We start from the raw sequence: 20,446 nt of genomic DNA, 5'->3' as shown, positions 1-20,446 counted from the left end.
CACTTGGTGAGGATTTGGTCCTCTGAGTTTCATTCAGTGGAGAGATATACAGTGGCTGCTATTAGAAATGTCGTACTTTGCCAAAAGCTTCCACAATTAGATTATCAAAGTTTTCTCCCACAGAACACGAATACCTGTAGTCATTGGGTGGTAACAACAGGCTAATATTGACTTTTTAATGGCTTCCACTTTATTTTTGATTCCTGGAACAACCAAGTAGTTTGTCTATAACATTCTGGGACTTCTGAAATTTAGAGGCTATGGGTTACACTAATGATAATGGAGTTACTCTGGGTTTGTAACAGAGAACAGATCCTTGGCCTGTGAGATTTAGGAAATAGAGAATCACAATTGTGGTGATGGAAGTGATTAAATGCATGGATAAGGATTTTACTAGAGGCAGAGTCAAGTTAGGGATAAATTTTGACAATGTTCTGAGTTGAGACTATTTTTCCATTGACATCTGACTACATTTAAGGCTGAGGACCCCAAAATTGTATTCAAATATTGAGGGGGTTTTAATTAAAAAATATCACATTATAACTAAACAGTAAAAAACTAAAAGAACAAGAGGATCTACAGCAGCAATAAAGCAAAAGCATAAATTAATAAGCCTGTTTTGTTCCAAATATAAAACTTTTTTAGTTTTTCTTAATTACATTAGTTAAACTGTTGATGCAATTTTTCTTTTAAAAGTTGTATAAACCTTACTTCTATTTATAGCACTAGAGCTGGCAATTCTGAGGTAGAAAAATAAAAAAATGGTATAAATCAGCTGGGTACCGATTAGCTGAGAAAGCTATTCAGCAATATTTTATAAAATGCACCACAGGGAAAAGAGGGAGTAGAAAGTGGTTTGTTTCCAGTTTTGTAATTTGAGTTTGCCCGAAGAGTGCATCTCTTCAGAAGTATACAATCTGATTCTTATACGTGAAATGCTGATTTAAAACATAGCTTAATTTATGTTGGGTCTTGCCACGGCACAACCCCCAGCACCTCTTTTCATGCCAGGGCGCTGGCCCGGCACCTCTTCTGTCAGCGGCATGCCGTTATATTTTTAGTAAATCAAACAATTCTACACTTGCATGCAAGGCGTCCGGGACGTCACTCTGTGCAGAGGACACCATTTTGTTCTAGGAACAGTATCATCACTATTGCTCGAGCATCAGCATTTCTTTCTTTACAAATTAAGCACTGATTTAAAGTATACTTTGAGTATCACATACAGTAGAAAAGAATAACAGACCCAAAAGTGCATTATGAGACAGAAATTGTACTGAAGGATTCTGATGACACAAAGCTTCTCTTCTGTGGATTTTAATTTCACCAGATCCACACAATACAATTAATCTCATAGGGCCAATTTGCGTCCTCAGCGAGGTTTTGTGGATGAAAAAAAGAAAACAGAAAGTGTCACAAAATATATAGTTTGCCTGTACAAACTCCTGTATTACAATAATGGCAATCTGACTCTGCCACTTCATGATATTTTGTGTTTCTGTAAGACTGGGTTCTTGCAAAAATAAAAACCAGAAACCAACTAATAAAGACATGAGTTAAATTGCATTTACAAGCAATGCAATGGAATTCAAAGCTTCCTATATGCATAACAAATATAAATATACATAGTCATACCACATATCGTGGTTGAACTTAAAACAAAATATAAGAACTTACATGGGTTTGTACTTAATTTAGTGTTAATTTATTATTAGTTTAATACATATTTAGTTTGTTTTAATATTAATTATATTTTATTTATTTAATGTATGTTTTCTCAAATTTCTTGCTCTACTAAAAATTTAATAAAATCTTCAAGACATTTTGACATTCTGCACTACATTTTTCCTTTAATAAATAGTTATGGAAAAGTAATACTCTAAATGTGCCTTTTTTGTAATCTTGACATTTACAATAATAAAAATGTAAACTACAAAATGTAAAATCACATATAAATACAGTAAAGGCTGTTTTATCTGGCATAAATAGGGGGCATGGGGGTGCCAAAAAGTGAAAAAATGCAGGTTAATTAAAAGGGAGGGAGTTTGGTGAGGGAGAGGGCTTGGGGCAGTGGCTTGGGGCACGGGAAGAGATGCAGAGTGCCAGATCCGGGCACTCACCTCAAGCGGCTCCCCACAAGCGGCGACCTTTCCCCTGCTGCTCCTAAGTGGAGGTGTGGCAGGAGGCTCTGTGCACTACCTGAGCCTCTGCCTGCAGGCGCCACGCCCGCAGCTCCCATTGGCCACAGTTCCAGCCAATGGAAGCTGTGTTCTAGTGCTTAGGGCAGGGGCAGCGCACAGAGCCGCCTGCCATCCCTCCGCTAGCAGCAGCCGGGACAAGTCGCCTCTTGCGGGGAGCCGCCCGAGGTGAGTGGCCCCGGGATCCGGCACCCCACACTCCCTCCCGTACCCCAAGTCCCCTCCCACACTCAAACCCAGAGCCTATGCTCCACAGCCCCTTCCAACCCCTCGCTGGTCCCACGCCAACTGGACTATAAACCACAGTTTCAATAAAGATCAGAAATGGCAATTTCTAGAGCTTTCTGATTGGTGAAGTGCCAGATAAAACAGCTTTTACTGTAAATAAAATTATATGACTAAAAGTAAACCATCAGAAACACTCGAATGGTATTCTTCATCCTTAAAGTATTTTACAAATGTTTACTAATTAGCCCACACAGTACCTCTGTTAGGTACATATGTATTGTTGTTCCTGTTTACAGGTGGGGAAACTACAGTAAGTGATTTCTCAAGGTGACAGAGCCTAGCACATTACGTGTGTGTCAGAGAGAAAATGTGACTATGGTTCTTTAACAGTTATTCAGTACTACAGTGCTGCAATTTATGCTGATACCTGTTGGTACTGGGTCATTATAAATAGGGTCCTACCAAATTCACGGCCATGAAAAATGCATCATGGACCGTGAAATCTGGTCTACCCTCATGAAATCTGATCTTTTGTGTGCTTTTACCCTATTCTATACAGATTTAATGAGGGAGACCAGCATTTCTCAAATTGGGGGTCCTGACCAAAAAGGGATTTTCAGGGGGGTCGCAAGGTTATTGTAGTGAGGTCACGGTACTGTTACCCTTACTTCTGCACTGTTTTCAGAGCTTGGCGGCCAGAGAGCAATGGGTGTTAGCGGGCACCCAGCTCTCAAGGCTGCACCTGCCAGCAACAGCGCAGAAGTAAGGGTGGCAATGCCATACCAGGCAGCTCAGCACCACTCTTCAGCTGCCCAGCTCTCAAGGCAACTCCACTGCCAGCAGCAGCACAGAAGTAAGGGTAGCAATATTGCAACCCCCCCTACAATAATCTTGTGCCCCCTCGACAATTCCTTTTTGGGTCAGGACCCCTATAATTACAACACCATGAAATTTCAGATTTAAATAGCTAAAATCATGAAATTTACCATGACTGTGAAATTGACCAAAATGGACTGTGAATTTTGTATGGCCCCAATTATAAAGGGACCACCACATTTTTCTTAGAAAGGGATGTGAGGAAACAAGGGGTAATAATGAGAACATAATCCCTGGCTGAAACAGCATACTGATATCACCTATTCACCTGCCTGTTCTGCAGGTGCCCTGGCACACCAAGTTAAAGAAGTCTCCTCTCAACTAGTGAGAGTAAGCAATATCTACATGCAACACTCTCTTCCACGTCTTCATTTTTTAAGAGCAGGTTAGACAAGCACCGGTCAGGGATAGTCTAGATAATACTTAGTCCTGCCATCAGTGCAGAGGACTGGACTAGATGACCTCTCAAGTCTTACGATTCTATCCCACTGAACTATTTCAGTATTCTGCAGCAACAAATCAGTGGAAAAGGCAGCTGGAGAGAGATTTTTAAAAGAGGACTAATGACAGATACAAGACTTGTATGCAGTGTTGTAGCCGTGTCAGTCCCAGGATATTAGCGAGCATGTGGGTGAGGTAACATGTTTTATTGGACCAACTTCTGTTGGTGAGAGAGACAAGGGCTATGTCTACACTACACAGCTTTTAGTGACATGGCTGTCACTGCAGCCATGCCACTAAAAGTTACGCAGCATAGCCGCTGTTTGTAGGCTCTCCTGTCAACAAAATACTTCCACCCCCAACAACTGGCATTTACTTTGTCAGCAGGAGAGCATTCCTGCCAACAAAGTGCTGTTCACACTGGCTCTTGTCCCCGGCAAAACTTTTGTCTTTGGGCAGGGGGAGGAAGGGGAGGTTAACACCTCTGAAGGACAAAAGTTTTGTTGTTCAATTGCCAGTGGAGACAAAGCCAAACTTCTGAGCTCTTCCTCAGGTCTGGGAAAGGTAGTCAGAATGTCACAGCTAAATACAAGGTCAAACAGCATATTTTAACTACTTCTGGTAAAACAAGGGACCGTTCAAAGTGTAAGTGGCCCATTAAAACCCCTGTGGTCACAGGACAAAACAGGGGGATTAGTGGGTTACAAATTGTTGTAATAAGCCATAAATCCAGTGTCTTTATTAAGATAATAATTTTTAGTATCTAGCAAAGTTAGGGGAAAAAAATGTTAGCAAAGCACTTTGGTAGCCACTAAAAATCATGGTCTTAATAAAGACACTGGATTTATGGCTTATTACAACAATCTGTAATGCACTAACCGTCCTTTTTTGTCCTACAACTATAGGGGTGTTAACTGGCCACTTCATATTGAATGGTTCATTATAATATGTGTTAGCTGCTTATGGTAAACTATCTGTTTGACCTTGTATTTAGCTGTGACACTCTACCTTTCCCAGAACTGAGGAAGAGCTTGGTCCAGTAAAAGATTACCTCAGTAGGGTTGCCAATTTAGGTTGGACATATTCCTGGAGGTTCATCACATGACATAAACTTTAAAGACTAATCTCTAACTCCTGGTGACTCCAGGACAATCCTGGAGGGTTGGCAACCCTATGTGTCACCCACCTGGTGTCTCAGACACAAGAGAGGATGAGAAACCCAGACAAGGCTGTGGGAGAGAAAGAGATACTGAGAAGTTTTCAAAGATCCAGAAGAACTAATTCAAGGAACTGGAAGTAACAAGGACACGAAATCATGCTTCCCAAGATAAGATTAAAAATGAAACTGAAGGCAGACCTCTTCTCTTGGGAACAGAGCTCTACTCACTTCCTCATAGACCTGTTTTACACGTAAAGCTGGGGTTGACATAGATACCACACTCAGGCATAAAAAACTTCATACCCGGAGCACTATGCCAACCTAACTCCTGGTGTAGACGTAGCAAGGTCAACAGACGAATGCTTCTATCAACCTAGCTACCATCACTCAGGGAAGTGGAGTCCCTACTGCAAATGAAAAACCCTTTCCATGGTGTAGTATAGATGTGGCCTTAGCTATGCTGGTTCTGGAGTAAAATGGAGTAAAATGTTTGTCTTTTTTTTTTTTAAATCACCCAAGTAAGCAGATCTTGGAGTAAAGGGGGTCCCATTTTCAGACACTTATCCGCATAAATGCACATTAAGATTGGCCAAGCACAGCATCTCTATTATCCTCTCGTCCCTCCTGGAACTGACCAGAGGAGCAGTCATCCTCCGTTAAATCTGATGCAGTTCTTCCCTTCCTTCCCTGTAAGTGGCACTGTGCAGGGGAAAGGGTCAGTGTTGCCCTCCTTTCTTACTGTCCCTTCCTTGCCATGTACAGCAGTCTTAAAGGAAGAAAAACTCTGGAAACTAGGAGAGAAAACTGGGGGCAACAGAGATGAGGAACAGAAGGGAGAACCTGAGGCAGGATGGAGGCAGAGGAGAGAGAAAACAGAGTACCTGGGATGGGAAGAGGAAACAGAGGACATAGGGCAATATGCTGGTAACGTAAAGGAACAAATGGACCTGGAGGAAAAACCAACAAAACCAGAGAACTGAAGAGGAGACAGCCAGTAGCAAAGCAAACAAATGAAGGGAGAGACACAGGGAGAGAGTTCAGTTGAAGTAAAAATCAGAGAGAAAGAATGAATTTCAAAAGAAAAAAATGTCATTGGTGGGGGGGGAAAAGGTTGATTTAAATCAATGGGGTTTGACTAAGGGTCTGACTGCTTACAGCTTACAGAAAAAAACAGATTGGGGAGCCGGTGCTAGCCCCTGTCTTATATTCTCTGGGTCTGGTTTTAATAAACACCAACCTAAAAGAGCGGCTGAAGGTCAGTGTACACATATGCCTGTAAGTGAACCAGGTGCACACTCCAGTGGATATTTCAGAAACACTTGAACACATGCTCTCATGTTGTGCTTGCACTTGCACTATGTGTGTAGTCAGGTGTATGTACAAGATGTCCAATATGGAGATCATTACAGAAAGCTGTTAAATCTGTAAAATTATGGCCTGCCTCTTTTTCTTCATATACACCAAGAGGTTTTGAAACCTGAACTGATCAGATACCATCACCACCACCTGTGCTTCAGCTTCTGCTTGCTAGCCATCATCCTATTATTCACTATTTGCTATTACTTGTATGTGAGCCATGTTGAAATTAGGCAGGTAGTTCTTCCCCAGTAATAGTACTTCGACAAGATCACGCTGCAACAGTAGTTTCCTACAGACTGTCCATTCAAATGAATGGAACGTACATACTTCTCTAAGCACTGGAAATTAGAGTTTGATTAAAGTTACGTGGTATATATTTTCCACTGACTGGACCAATAACTGACACGCCTATGAGAGAATTCACTGAACTCGATATAAAAAGCCTATGCAAAGTGCTTAAGCAACGAGCTCAGCTAATATGTTTAAAACCAGAGTTGTTGCCCATTATATTCTCAAAAAAATATAGTAAATTAGCAGCCATTTGGCAGGTAAAGTGCATTAAAAGGATCTTGAACAAAACCGAACCGCCATTGCAAGCTGGTAAGAAATGGTTATGCATCCGTACAGAAAACGAATATGCATATCATACTGAAAAATAAAAAAAGCTTTTCACTAACTCCATTTGCACAATACATTAACCACCCAAGTGCTGTTATAAATATACAAGAGTATAATATTCTCAAAGATAACGCTAGCAGCTCAGCAGAAAGCATGCATCCCTTTAAACAAATCTAATTCATCTAACACAATACTCCTGCCTTGTATGTTACTGTAAAAAATATTTACTGCTATCAAGTGGACTATTATGACTAGGAGGATTTGTTATTAATCTTAAATTAGTGCCTACAATGTGTTAGCCACTTTTAAAACATAGAGGAAGATGTGGTACCTGCCTTAAATAAATATATCCTTTTATAGAATGCTTCTGAGAAGGAGAATTAGAGAAGAACATTAAAATAATAATATTCTACCTACCTATGTATCTTAAGTCACTTTGATATATGGATGTTCAGATTATTTTAAATGCCTGATTCATATGTCCCTCATCACTACGCATTTGAGTACCTAATAATCCTTAAGGGATGTTTAATGCATGTAAAAGGTCTTGTAACAATTGTAATTAGAAAATCCTTGAAAGGTGACCTTTCATCTATATAGACCCTTCATCAGATATAGACCACTTGTCAAATTTTACTCTATTCTCAGTGAAGGCAATAAGGTTGCAAGGTCATTTATTAGTGCGGAGTTTGGTCATACAGTTATAAATAAAATCTATGTAAAAATCTCAGATACAATATTAGGATAAATATGCAAAATTGTCACCTTTCCCACTTCCAGTTTGTAATAAAGTGAATCTTGCACAGAATACACCATAGTTGCTATTATATAATGAAACTCATTAACTTTTAAAATTTGGTTAAAAAGAAAGGATCATTGTTTGTAATTTTGGTATCATATAGAGAGTAACATCTTCTGTCTGAATACTAATCTTATCTTTTCTGACCACCTGATATAACATGAGAGACTACTGTCTAATCTAGGATGTAATTGTTTTTTTTTCCCATTTAAAAATGTTTTACAAAAATTCACTATAGACATGAACATACTAAACATACCCATATACATGGTAATGTTTTCTTCATAGAGCAAAAATTAAAACCCACACCCATTGGTTTTTTTCTTGCATGAGAAGCACAGATCTCTTGCACTCCAAGAGTGATTTTTTGAACAATGGTTAATGCAAACGCAAGGAAGCTACTTTTATTAAACATTGCCAGCTGTTTAGGAGTATTATGAAATTACACATCATTTTTTGAAGAATTAAAGTTTGAGAACAAGACATGGATTCACTCTGATGACTAACAGATAAAGCAGCAATGACTATTGTTTGCAACTCTTCAAGAGCCACTGCCTAATGTTCTTTGCCGATTAAGAGACATTTCTCCTCTGTGCACATTAGAAGAATTAATTGGAATATACTTGGTAATGAGATCACAGTCCTGCTGACAACTTTGTATAATCAAACAGTGAAAACAATTCAGCCTCTTGTCTTGACTCATGGTAGGATAAGGTGCTAACCACTTTTACAGATGGAGACAAGTGGATGTGAGCCATAGTAAACCATCTTCAGTGCTCAATAGCAAGATTTTTGGAAGAATGGTAAACCTATTACATAAATACAATACCATCTTCTAAGTCTGCTTCCAAAGCCTTATACATAGAAATATCTCAAACTGTATGTCGAACACATAGGAGACTTCATCATTATGATGTTTAACTTGATCATATTTATTTTATTTTGCCATTTTTACATTTTTCTCACTGGGATAATTTTGTGATAAGTCATTTTTGTGAGGGTCAGAACAGGACAGTCAGCCTACAAATGTTACTCCTGGGGGAATCCTGCGCTTCTGCATACACGCGAAATTCATGTGCCCTGAAGACTTTTTTTCGCTGCAAAAAATACATTCTGCTGGGGCGGTGCTGCAGTTACTTCTTTTGCCCACCAGGGGCTGCTTTGACGCCAAAACAGAAGCAGCCAATTCACCGCTCACTGGCTGCAGCAGTCAGCAACCAACAGGGAGAGAGCAGAGGCCGCGTTCCTCACAGAGCCCTGTTTGTGGGGCCAGATGAAGAAGCATGTGATATGAGGGGGCGGGGGGCAGAAGGGGACAGACAACACGGGCATACAGGTCTGCTGGGGGGGGGTGTCATTTAAACAGGGGTTCAGAAGGCCTACTGGGAGGGACAGATTGAAGCCAGGGCTGAATGAGAGGAGGAGTGCAGAGGCATATGGGGAAAGGGGCAGATGTGCCCGACCAATTGGGAGAATCAGGAGGCCAGTCAGGAGGCTCCCCAATTCACTAACAATCCCTCCCCTACGAGAAAAAACATTCTCTACTTCACCCACCGACCCCCAACAACCCTCCAGGTTCACTCCCAGGCTCCTTCCCAGCAATTACTTCCCTCTCCCTCAGCTTCTCCATTACCCCTGACTCCACCAACCCTTTGCACTGATTCTTAGGGGTGCAGGAAATATGTTTCTGTATTGTAGTTTTAATGAATTATTACTCAAGGTTCTGTATTAATATGCCTAGTAAGGAATCTATTAGTCAAAAAATATTTCCTGAATCTTTTTTGTTGTCTATATGGTTACTTGTTGACAGGTATTTTTAAATAAAATTACCAAAATAATTGAAACTGGTATAATTGTGTTATTTTGACAAATAAAATATGCAGAGTTTTGCAGAATTTTAAAATATTGCGCACAGAATTAAAAAAAAAATTGGCACAGAATTTCCCCAGGAGTACACTGTAAAACACAGGAACAAAACCAGGGGGATAAATTCAGAATAATGTGAGGTTCTAAAAATGTTATACTAATACTCAGACTCCCTTATACACTGGTGCAAGTTGCAAGAAGCAAGTTACAATAGTAGGCTGATTAAAGATAATGCTGAGGAAAAGATTACCCTACATGAATGAACCCCTAATTTCTTCCTGGTCCAACTGGAAAAGCTTGTACGTATTAGGCCCAAACTCTCCAAAACAATTATGTAACAAACACATATACAGAAGCAGAAGCAGACTGACTAAAATTGAAGTAAACACAAAGGCACTTACATGGAAGAAAAAGCTACCTTCAGGAAGGGATATTCAGCTGGCAGCTGACTGACAGTTCCCTCAAATTCTTTCTAATCCTGTTGTTGAACTAGAAAGATGTTAAAACTGCATTTCCCCTCTCCGTCAAATTGCACAGAAAACAACCTCCATATCACTTATGTCTAATTTATACAAACATTTAAAAAAGAAAGAAATATCCAGCTCAAATCATTGTATGTTAGCATGGCAGTATAAGTTATATAAGAAATGTAATAATCTTAAAAAGGAAATTTTCATGTTAATGTAAGCCCCACATTTACTTTTTGCAAAAATGAAATCTAAGGGCCTGTCTACATTTACCGGGGGATTGACACATGGTGATCGATGCATCAGCAGTTGATTTAGAGGGTCTAGTGAAGACCCGCTAAATTGACCACAGATCGCTTTCCCGTCGACATCATGTAGTGTGGACCCCATGGTAAGTAGATCTAAGCTATGACGACTTGAGTTACGCTATGCACGTACCTCAAATTGCGTAACTTAGATCGACTTTTCCCTGTCATGTAGACAAGGCCTCAGATCAACAGTAAAGCTTCTATGATTTTCTCTTATTTTAATCCCATTTGCAATTCAAACACTGCAGCATCATGATAATGCATTGAGAGCCAGAAAGCGTCCAGTCGGAGTCAAATGCAAAAAGTAAACAATCACCATTAATGCTGAAATGCAAGTAAGATTTCTAAATTCTTTCACAAGTAATAATCTAAAGGATCTTCAAAAACAAACAAATATATTTTAATCTATCTATTATTCCTTTAAACTCAGAGTTACATTGATAGCTGGTCAAGAATTGTGGCTAGGGTAACTCACCTGGGATGTGGGAGACCGACGTTCAAGTGCTGCCTGATCTTAAGCAGGGATTTGAACTTGGGTCTCCCATATCCTTGGTGAGTGCCCTAGCCACAAGACTACAGGCTATTCTGGAATTTGTTTGCCTCTCAAAATTTTTCATGGAAAAATAAGAGAAAAGTCTCTGTTCCACACTATAATAAAACAAATTTCAAAATCTCAATTTTTTTTACAAAACGGAATTCTTGTATTCTGGCCAGCCCTAGTTACATTTTTACAAAACCAAAGTGCTCTGTATTGCCATCTAGTGGAACTAAAGCATAACTCAGAACTAAGCTTCCAAACAGCTGTTGGATGGGATTTAAACTTTTCTACATTTCTAAAGTTTCATAATCCAAACAAAATAATCAAGTTGCAAGTCCAAAAGCAGATGCTCATCTGTGAAGTGATATTTATAAATGACTGCATTTGCAGAATGATTCTTTGTCATTACACATACACATCTCACTAAGACCTTCATTCTTATTCACTGAAAGAACTTGTGTGTCTTACCTACACCTTTATAACGGATATGTTATGGGAAAAATAAGATGTGGTTGGGTTTGGTTTGGTTTTTTGAAAAGGAAGGGATATTAGCTCACTTGAGTACACTGCTAATTCTGAAGAAGCCTATGTTAAAGAGCTACTTTTAAGATATTTGCATGCTGCGTTAAGGATTCTGTACTATTATCAGTGTGTCTCTGAAGCTCTGATCCCTTGTACTCCCCCCTTTGTTTGCAGAGCTATTATAAAGTTCCATTTTAATTGTTGACTTTGGCACCAGAAACAAAACACAAAGTTCCTCAGTTATATCCCCTTAAATAATCTCCACTACATTATTAAAACAAAAAATAAATAAGTTGTACTTCTGTAAGGTCTGTATCCTTATCTTCAGTCCTCATACACAGTTGCAGAAGTTTGTGTTTTTTCTTCAAAACTGTAAGCAGATCTTAAATAAACAAGATAATGCCTTCTATAAACAAAATTACTGCAATCCTTGCCTAGTTTCTTATTGCATCATTCAAACAAACAAGCCATTTAGTTTGCAACAACTTGTATACAGTAGATTCACTAAAATTTACTGAGGTGGAGAAGACAAGACCAAACAGATCCAGACAAGAGACTACTGGACAGAGAGTGCTGCTCTGAGAAATTACCCCCTTCCCCTACTTCCCCAAATGCAGCAAAGATTCCCAGAGGAGAGAGCTGATGGAGACCATGTGAAAAGGCACAGGGACTTCACAGAGCCCCCCACACTTGCAGCAATTTCAACCAATATATAGAATATGGGTTTGAACTCACAATCACTTTGCTGGAGGGGGTTGTAGGAAAAGACACTGGACATTCCTGGCAGAGCCTTAAAGACTTTCTTGTTCACTAGGGAGAAGTGGGACAATATGGCCCAAAGTGAAGAAAATAATGAGGTCCCAAATAATTAGAACTTTTACCAGAATTTGCCTCAAAATTGTAGCAATTGTCACCAAGGCATCCATCATTGTATTACTAGGTCTAAAATCTAGGTTAGTTTTCCTCTTCATTTACTAATTCTGCTAGAACACTGGCTTGACTGGAATGTATATAAGCAGAACAATCTAATTTACTTACTTACAGCATAAAATGAATCATCAAATTACTTTTTAGGACATTTTGGCAACCAGAACACTTTCCATTGCTATACAAAGGCTAATTCTAGCATACTTCACTCACACACGCAAAACCCCTCTTTGAGTTCACCGTTTCCTAAATGAATAGATGTATTTCCTCTAATGGCAATTAATTTTACTAAGATACTTTTAAACATTAAATTAATTCTCTCTTTTCCTTCTTCGTGGAAGCAATTGCTCAAGATGGCTCGAGGTTGCCTGGGCCCATATACAGCTGGCTTCTTCACAGTGATCATACCCCTGGAGCTCATTGCAGAGTGTCTTATTGTAGTGGGAGGATAAAACCCCCATCTCACTGAGGAAGTACAGTCTTGTGGTGGTGAAGAGTAAACTTCACTGGCACTTAGAAGACAGAGATTCTATGCCTTGCGCTAACAGACTTGCTATATGACAAGCAAGACTAAGGCACAAAATGAGTTACAACTAGCAAGGGATGTAAAAGACAGTAAGAAGAGGTTCTATAATATCTTAAGAGCAAGAGAAAGACTAAGGCCATGCCTACACTACAAAATTATGTTGGCATATAGCCACCACAGTTATTAAATTGTTTGTGTGCACGTGCACTTGGCTCCTTGTGTCTGAGGTGCCCATCCTTACCAGGAGCACTTGTATCAATTGTATTGTCAATGTGGGGCATTGTGGGATGGCTTTTGAAAGCCAGTAACAGTCGATATAAGCAATCCAGTTTCTACATTGACACTGTAGCAACCTAATTGTATCTACCATTACTCTATGTTGCTTGGGGAGGTGGTGTTACTAACTCGGCACAGAGCCGCATTTACGTTGGCGGGAGCCAAATTTAAGGGAAGACACTTCCACAGTTAAGTCAACGCAAGGCAGCTTATGTCAACCTAACCCTGTAGCATAAGAAAAGTATAGGTCCATTGCTTAGCAGTGAAGGAACGCTAATAACAGATGATGACATCGAGACAAATGAGGTCTTTAATGCCTATTTTGCTTCAGTCTTCACTAAAAATTTAAGTTGTGATCAGATACTTAACACAATTTAATATTAACAACAAGAGGGAGATAGCCAAAATATGAAAAAAACCTGGTTAAAAATATTTAGATAAATTAGATGTATACAAGTCGGCTGGACCTGGTGAAATTCATCCTATGGCACTTAAGCTGAAACAATTTCGGAACTGATAGTGATTATCTTTGAGCACTCATGGAGGATGGATGAGATCGCAGAGAAATGGGAAAGGGCAAACATAGTACCAACCATTAAAAAGAGGAACAAAGACGACCTGGAGAAATATAGACCAGTCAGCCTAACCTTGGTACCTGGAAAGACACTTGAACAAATGATTAAACAAACTTGTAAGCACCAGAGGATAACAGAGTTATAAGAAATAGCTTACATGGATTTGTCATCAAGAACAAATCATGCCAAACCAACCTAATTTCCTTCTTTGACAAGGTTACTGGCCTTGTGCATAAAGAGAAAGCTGTAGATGTCATCTATCTTGATTTTAGTAAGGCTTTTGACAGTCCCCCATGACATTCTCATACGCAACTAGGGAAATGTAATATACCTGAAATTACTATAAGGAGGATGCAAAACTGGTTTAAAGACTGTATTCAAAGAACGTTATCAATGGTTAACTGTCAAACAGGGGGGGGACGACACATATCTAGTGGAATTGTGGAGGACACTGTCCTGAGGTCAAGTACTATTCATTATTTTCATTAATGACTTCAATAATGGAGTGGAGAGTATACTTGTAAAATTTGTGGAGCACATGAAGCTGGGAGGCACTTTGGAGGACAGGATTAGAATTAAAAATGACCTTGATAAATTGGAGAGTTGGTCTGAAATCAACAAGATGAAATATTATAAAGACAAGTACAAAGCATTATTTTTGGCAGGAGAAAATATCAAATGCACAACTATAAAATGGGGAATAACCGGCTAGGCAGTAATACTACTGAAAAGGATCTGGAGGTTACAGTGGTTCACAAATTGAATAGGAGTCAACAATGTGATGCAGTTGCTAAAAAGGCTAATATTCTGGGGTATATAAACTGGAGTGTCACACATAAGACATGGTAGGTAATTGTTCTGCGCTGTTTAGCACTGATGAGCCCTCAGCTGGAGTACTCTGTCCAATCCTGGGCACTTCACTGTAGGAGAGTCCAGAGGAGAGCAACACAAACTATAAAAAGTTCAGAAAACATGGCCTATGAGGAAAAGTTAAAAATGGGCATTGTTAGTCTTGAGAAAAGAAGACTGAGGGAGGACCTGATAGCAGTCTTCAAATATGTTAAGGGCTGTTACAAGAGGACATTTTTCAATTGTTCTCCATGTCCACTGAAGACAGGACATGATGGAATGGGCTTAATCTGCAGCAAGGGAGATTTAGGTTAGATATTAGGAAAACCTTTCTAACTATAAGGGCAGTTAAGTTCTGAAATAAGCTTCCAAGTCAGGTTGTGGAATCCCACCATTGGAGATGTTTAAGAACAGGTTGGATAACCCCCTGTCAGGTATGGCCTATGTTTACTTGGTCCTGTCTCTTGAGCTCCCTTCCAACCCTACATTTCTATGATTGAACAAAAGGCCCGTACGCTCTGTGCCTCAGTTTCCTTAAATGGAGATACTAATACTGCCTTACTCACAGCAGTGTATTGAGATAAGTCCAGTCATGTTTGGGTGGCACTCATATAATACAGTGATGAGTATCATGAAAACACTGAAATACACTAAGGGCTTGTCTACATTACCCGCAGGATTGACAGGCAGTGATCGATCCAGCGGGGGTCAATTTATCGTGTCTAGTCTAGATGCAATCAATCAACTTCTGAGCGCTCTCCCGTTGACTCCAGTACTCCACCAGAGTGAGAGGCTCAGGCGGAGTTGTCTGGGGAGCATCAGCTGTTGACTTACCAAAGTGAAGACACCGCGGCGCGTAGATCTAAGTACGTCGACTTCAGCTAGATTATTCAAGTAGCTGAAGTTGTGTAACTTAGATCAATCCTCCCGCCCCTCGTGTAGACTAGGCCTTATGGTTGTCAAAGTTTAAACATTCATTTGTTTATTAGAGATGGAACTGAAACAGAATCCCACCTCTGAACATTTGTGAACTTCATGGGTTTCCACAGTTGGCTTCTATCTCTAGGGCAGAGCAAAACCAGTGGTACCACCCCCTTCAGACATTGGGGAAGCTCTGATCTAGTCTTGAACTTTGCAGCTTAATCGCATCATCCTTTTTCCACTCCCAGTACCACAATATACTTCAAAGGCAGAACTTGTAATAAACGAACTTGGACAACTAGTCATATTGGAAGGCATTCCACTGACTATTACATACAAATGAATTTACTATGCAGACATTTTACAAGGCCTTTGCTGAAACCTCAATGCCAAAATTAAAGAAGAAAAAAGAGTTAACCTGGACCCAGGACATTCACTACAACATTACCTATAGTGGTTTTAGCCATTACAGAGAGGAGAATCAGGAGAAGTTTGAACCATCACAGAAACTTTACAAATGCATGTATGTGTATGTGATGTTTTCTAGCATTCTAATTTTCAGAATTTTCTAGAGAAAGCATTCTCTTGCTCTCATCCTTAAACAATGTATTGACCTCACAAAGTTCCAGAAGATTCCAAACCATAGATTCCAAACCATCTATATTCCTCCATTTTTACAGACACATAGCATGAAATTCCGGTGCCACAAGTACTCCCTCTCTAGCTGCTACTTAAACTCCAGAAAAATACAAATAAACATAGTATCATCTCCTTCTCACCTCGGTATTTGTCAAGTTGGAGGACAGTTATTTATCCCCAAATACTCATCTTGAGCAGTTTAACCAAAAGTGGAATTGTCTAATAAAATTACCTATGTTTGTGTGCATTTACAGTAGTTTCACAATGGGCAGAAGTGTAACAAAATGTACAAAGTAAAAGTATGCGCAACTGTTTAGACCACAAAGAAATTTTTTTAGTTGAATTATTCACACCCCATCCCAATTCTTGGGAACACACAGATTTTTCTTTCCTTTGTTACCTTCCCCTTCCTCTCCAGGTTTATTTCCCTCAATTCATTCATTTACTTTCTCTCCCCTCTTCAGTAGGTCTCATGATGACTCAGCCCTCGGGGCGTAATAGAGAGTAAGACCCCACATGCTCCCTGGAGTATCGTCTCCATGTTGCAGGTGCAGGTATGGTGTGAGATAGAAACAGGGGTGCTGGAATGAGGGGACAGAGGACCATGGCCCTCTTACTTTTTACAGGCCGTAAGGGCAAGCAACGTGGGAAAGGGGTGGAGAGGAGTAAATGGAGGGCAGGGTCTTGGGGGGGGAAGAGGCAGCACAGGAAGGAGGCCTCAGAGGGAAGGGGCAGCTGGGGGGGAAGGGCCACAATTTGAGCACCAGTGGCTCCCCCACACATTTTTAGGGACCATCAGCCACTCCTGGAGAGCAAGCATGCAGGCAGATGGGATAGGTGTGGGAAGATCCTTCACTTTGCCTCAGTCATCAATCTCTTACTTGTCAGGGGCACAGATCCTTCTCCAGGTTTCTTCTAGGGTGCCTCAGTTATGCACTACACCATAATGGGTCTGGATGTAAAATGACAACCTCACACTGTATTTATGTCCATTTCTCTGTTAATACTATTCCATCTCTATTTTGCTCTCCCCCACCTCCCTTTATTGGCACTCAATATTTGTGTCTCTTTTAAAAAAAATCTTTTCCAGAGCACACTACTGGCAGTGCAGTGAAGTGGATTGAAACTCACTATACCCTGCACAACCATTCAGAGAGGAAGCAGAAGCAACACATGCTGGTAAGGTTCAAATGCTTTCATTTTCCGTTTTTTGTTATTGGGATGTTTAGTACTCCAGCAGACAGTTCAGAAGAATGGTTTAATGCTTTAGTATGACCTGCTGGAGAATGACGATTAGCCTCACTATGCCAACAGTACCAGTAATCAAACTTTCCTCCCCTCTTCCATTAAAAGAGGAAATAAAACATGCTTTTAAAAGTCTGCCCTTACCTTGTTGGAGGCACATCAATATTTGAAGAAACAACCTTACGTTTCTGTTCAAGAAGACAGACAGAACGAGTGTTTTCTTTTTCATGCTCATGAATTCTGTTTGTTTTTTTGGTGTCTGCAGTTTTTAAATCTTCCTCCCTCATGGCCAACAGGAGAAATTGTTGGTCTGGTAATTTTTGACTGATGTCACTTTTTAGGTCATCGTGTTGAAATGTAGTAAAGGTCGTTTCACGCTTAATGCTGCCTGCCTGCAAAATTAAAAGCAATTATTATTACATTTTCCTTTATTTATCTTAAAAGGGGAAGAAATTCAACACCCTTAAGGCAGCCATTTCAATTTAGCATCACTAAGTAGGCCACTACTTTTTTGCCCTTCATAAACTCTAAAATTGCTGTCATTTTTCTTCAAAAATTTACTAGTGACAAAGGCAGTCCAGACAATAATATCATTGTTTTGGGAAGCAATTCCTGACTACATTATAAAGTAAGCAGCTTCAGACAACTCATAATTCTTAACCTAAGAATAAATCAAATAACTAAATATTATGTATTTACACACACTCACACACACAGTCTTTATTTGGAAATAAACAGGAGAATTCACAATTTATATGGATATCTTTCTAAAATGAAACCAAGAAATCTAACCAGTATCAAAAAACTTCAGACAGCAGCTAACTGGGAAAAAATAGGATTTCTCCATGAACAGGTGCTATGATTCAAAATGGATAGCTCTCCAAAACTTTATATATTTACTACAATTATTACACAGCATAACTGTAAATATTATCATTTGGAAGGAATGTGAAGTGTGTTTTTATACCTCCAGGTATATATATTATTTAAAACAACTCCCAAGAAGCAATTTAATAATTTGTGTTTTACTTGAAAATAAAGATAACATATTTAAATCTGTCTCTCTCCCGCTTCCCCATAGAAAAGCCTGCTTCTTGGTTGTAAGAGCATGAATTACTGGCTAGGTCCTGTTTGACCATTAAGCGGAAACTGGCCATTCCAAAGAGGCTGTTTCATAGCAGCTATGATAATTTGCCACCACCTGCCTCTTCTACAGGGAGATTCAGACGCTCGCGCTGTAAAGGTGCAAACACACAGGAGGACTGTTAAGAGACCAGCTTTTATCTCCCAACCCCAGTCACACAACATGGGTCAGGGTTACAAAAAGTTGTGACCCTTAAATACATGATGGTGGTCAGTATTCACTCTGAGCCGCCCCCACTACAAAAGGAAGGGCTACCCGCTTTAGATGCTTCCACTTCTCCAGGTATAAGAGTACCCTCTGTGGCCGGGGAAAAAAGCCCAGAGGGTCATGCTAGCAGCTCCTGGGGTGGAGGAGCCTTCAACACTCTTACCAGCACAACATGTAACCCACATACCTCCAGGATGTGGTGTTCTGTCCCATCTAGTGGTACCAAGACCACTTAGAAAGAGAGTTAAATAAGTCTGCTCTACTGCTTTAGCTAACAGGCAGTTGGCTTTTAGCTCATGCTATAGAGGCTCACACACTAAGCTCCAGAGGCCCCAGGTTCGATCCCGCTCGCAGACGACCAGGGTCTATTGGCTTTACATACACATTAACTCTCTCAGGCCCAGTTACAAGTGTCCCCTGCCAGCCTTACATCATACCTCTGCTCAGGTCCTCCATTCTCTCAACTTCCCCACTCCTGGGCAATGGAGGAGCAGGGCTGGGCTGGCACAGGAAGTTAGTTAGAAGGGCCTGATCATGTTACTTCAGAGCATCCAAACTTTTGCTACTGAACCCTCAAACTGGTCACTTGTCAGAAGCCTAAGGAATGCATTAAAACTGCAAAAAAATAAACCAGAATGCAGCTGTTTAATGTGGACTTGCAGCCTGCAGAAACCACAGGACATCCTGATCTGAGTGGCTGCACTTCTGTAATAGAGAAGAAGATGCTAAGGCCACACTGTCGAAATCTGGGGGCTGACTTCTTGAATGCCTATGCATCACTTGAATTCTTATTGATCAGTAAAGCGGAGGACACAAAAAGTCCTGGCAGTAATCTCACATGTGACTCGTCTGGTTGAATCCTTGCTCTCTGCTGCCCAAGGTCACGGTGTCTGGAAGCCCATCCTCCCCATTCTCACATTTAAAACACTTGGAATGTTTTGGAAATATCGCTATTCCTGTTAGCCCATCTTGCAAGCTGACAGGTATGGTTCCACATAAAGCTACAACTAAATCTCCCACTACTGCTGTCTGGATGTTTATTTGGACATTGTAAAGAAGATGCAGAAGCTGGGGTATGACAGGGACAATGCCAAGACTGGGCAAAGGCAGGTGACAAACAATCCGGTGCAGGGTTGCCACCTGTCCGGTTTTCACCCGGAGAGTCCAGGTTTTGGCTTTTGTGTCCGAGTTTGACAAGCCACGTTGTCAGGTTTGTTTGTTTTTTTAATCTATGGCAACCCTAAGCAGAAGGAAAGAGACAGTGCAGCAGCAGCCGCTGCCACCACCTCTGGGGCCAGGCTCGCGGCAACAGCATGTGGTGTGCAGAGGCAGAGCCTAGGGGGAAGAGGCAGGGCAGGGGCTCAGGGCTCAGGTTACCAACCTTTGGAAATGTGTCAACCCTCGTCTGGCGCTGTCCCCCGAAATGCTTCTACTAGACAAGAGTTTAAACGTCATACTGAGCGGGGACCCCATCACCAACCTCTGACAGTGGACACCTCGCAACATCCAACAGAAGAAACCCCAGAAATGCACAGTGAGGAAGAGTTCATTGAGGAGGGGGATATGGACGATGCAGAGCCCACAGATAACCAGGAGCTATTTGAGATGCAGCTGGACCCAGAGACAGAACACATCAAGGAAGGGTATAGGAACTCAGATAGGCGTATATTACTGCCCCCATTAATGCATACTTTTTTAAAGCTCTCTTTATGATCCCCAACACTTCACTTCCCTTTATCTGGCCCCTATCTCCCTCTC

At 40.6% G+C, this 20,446-nt stretch overlaps 1 protein-coding gene across 7 annotated transcripts in view; it reads right to left on the bottom strand.

Annotated features, from left to right (window-relative positions):
- Positions 1–20,446, bottom strand: part of ZNF704 (zinc finger protein 704) — a 168,104-nt gene that overhangs the window by 98,973 nt on the left and 48,685 nt on the right. For all 7 annotated transcript variants that reach the window (XM_043507680.1, XM_043507683.1, XM_038391756.2 and 4 more), the window contains exon 2: positions 17,482–17,729. In XM_043507680.1, coding sequence (XP_043363615.1) covers positions 17,482–17,729 — 248 coding nt within the window. The remainder of the gene's footprint in view (positions 1–17,481; positions 17,730–20,446) is intronic.

The sequence above is a fragment of the Dermochelys coriacea genome, chromosome 2, assembly GCF_009764565.3.
Source record: "Dermochelys coriacea isolate rDerCor1 chromosome 2, rDerCor1.pri.v4, whole genome shotgun sequence".
Lineage (NCBI taxonomy): Eukaryota > Metazoa > Chordata > Testudines > Dermochelyidae > Dermochelys > Dermochelys coriacea.
The sequence above is the reverse complement of the archived record's forward strand: the minus strand, read 5'-3'. Positions and strand labels throughout refer to the sequence as shown.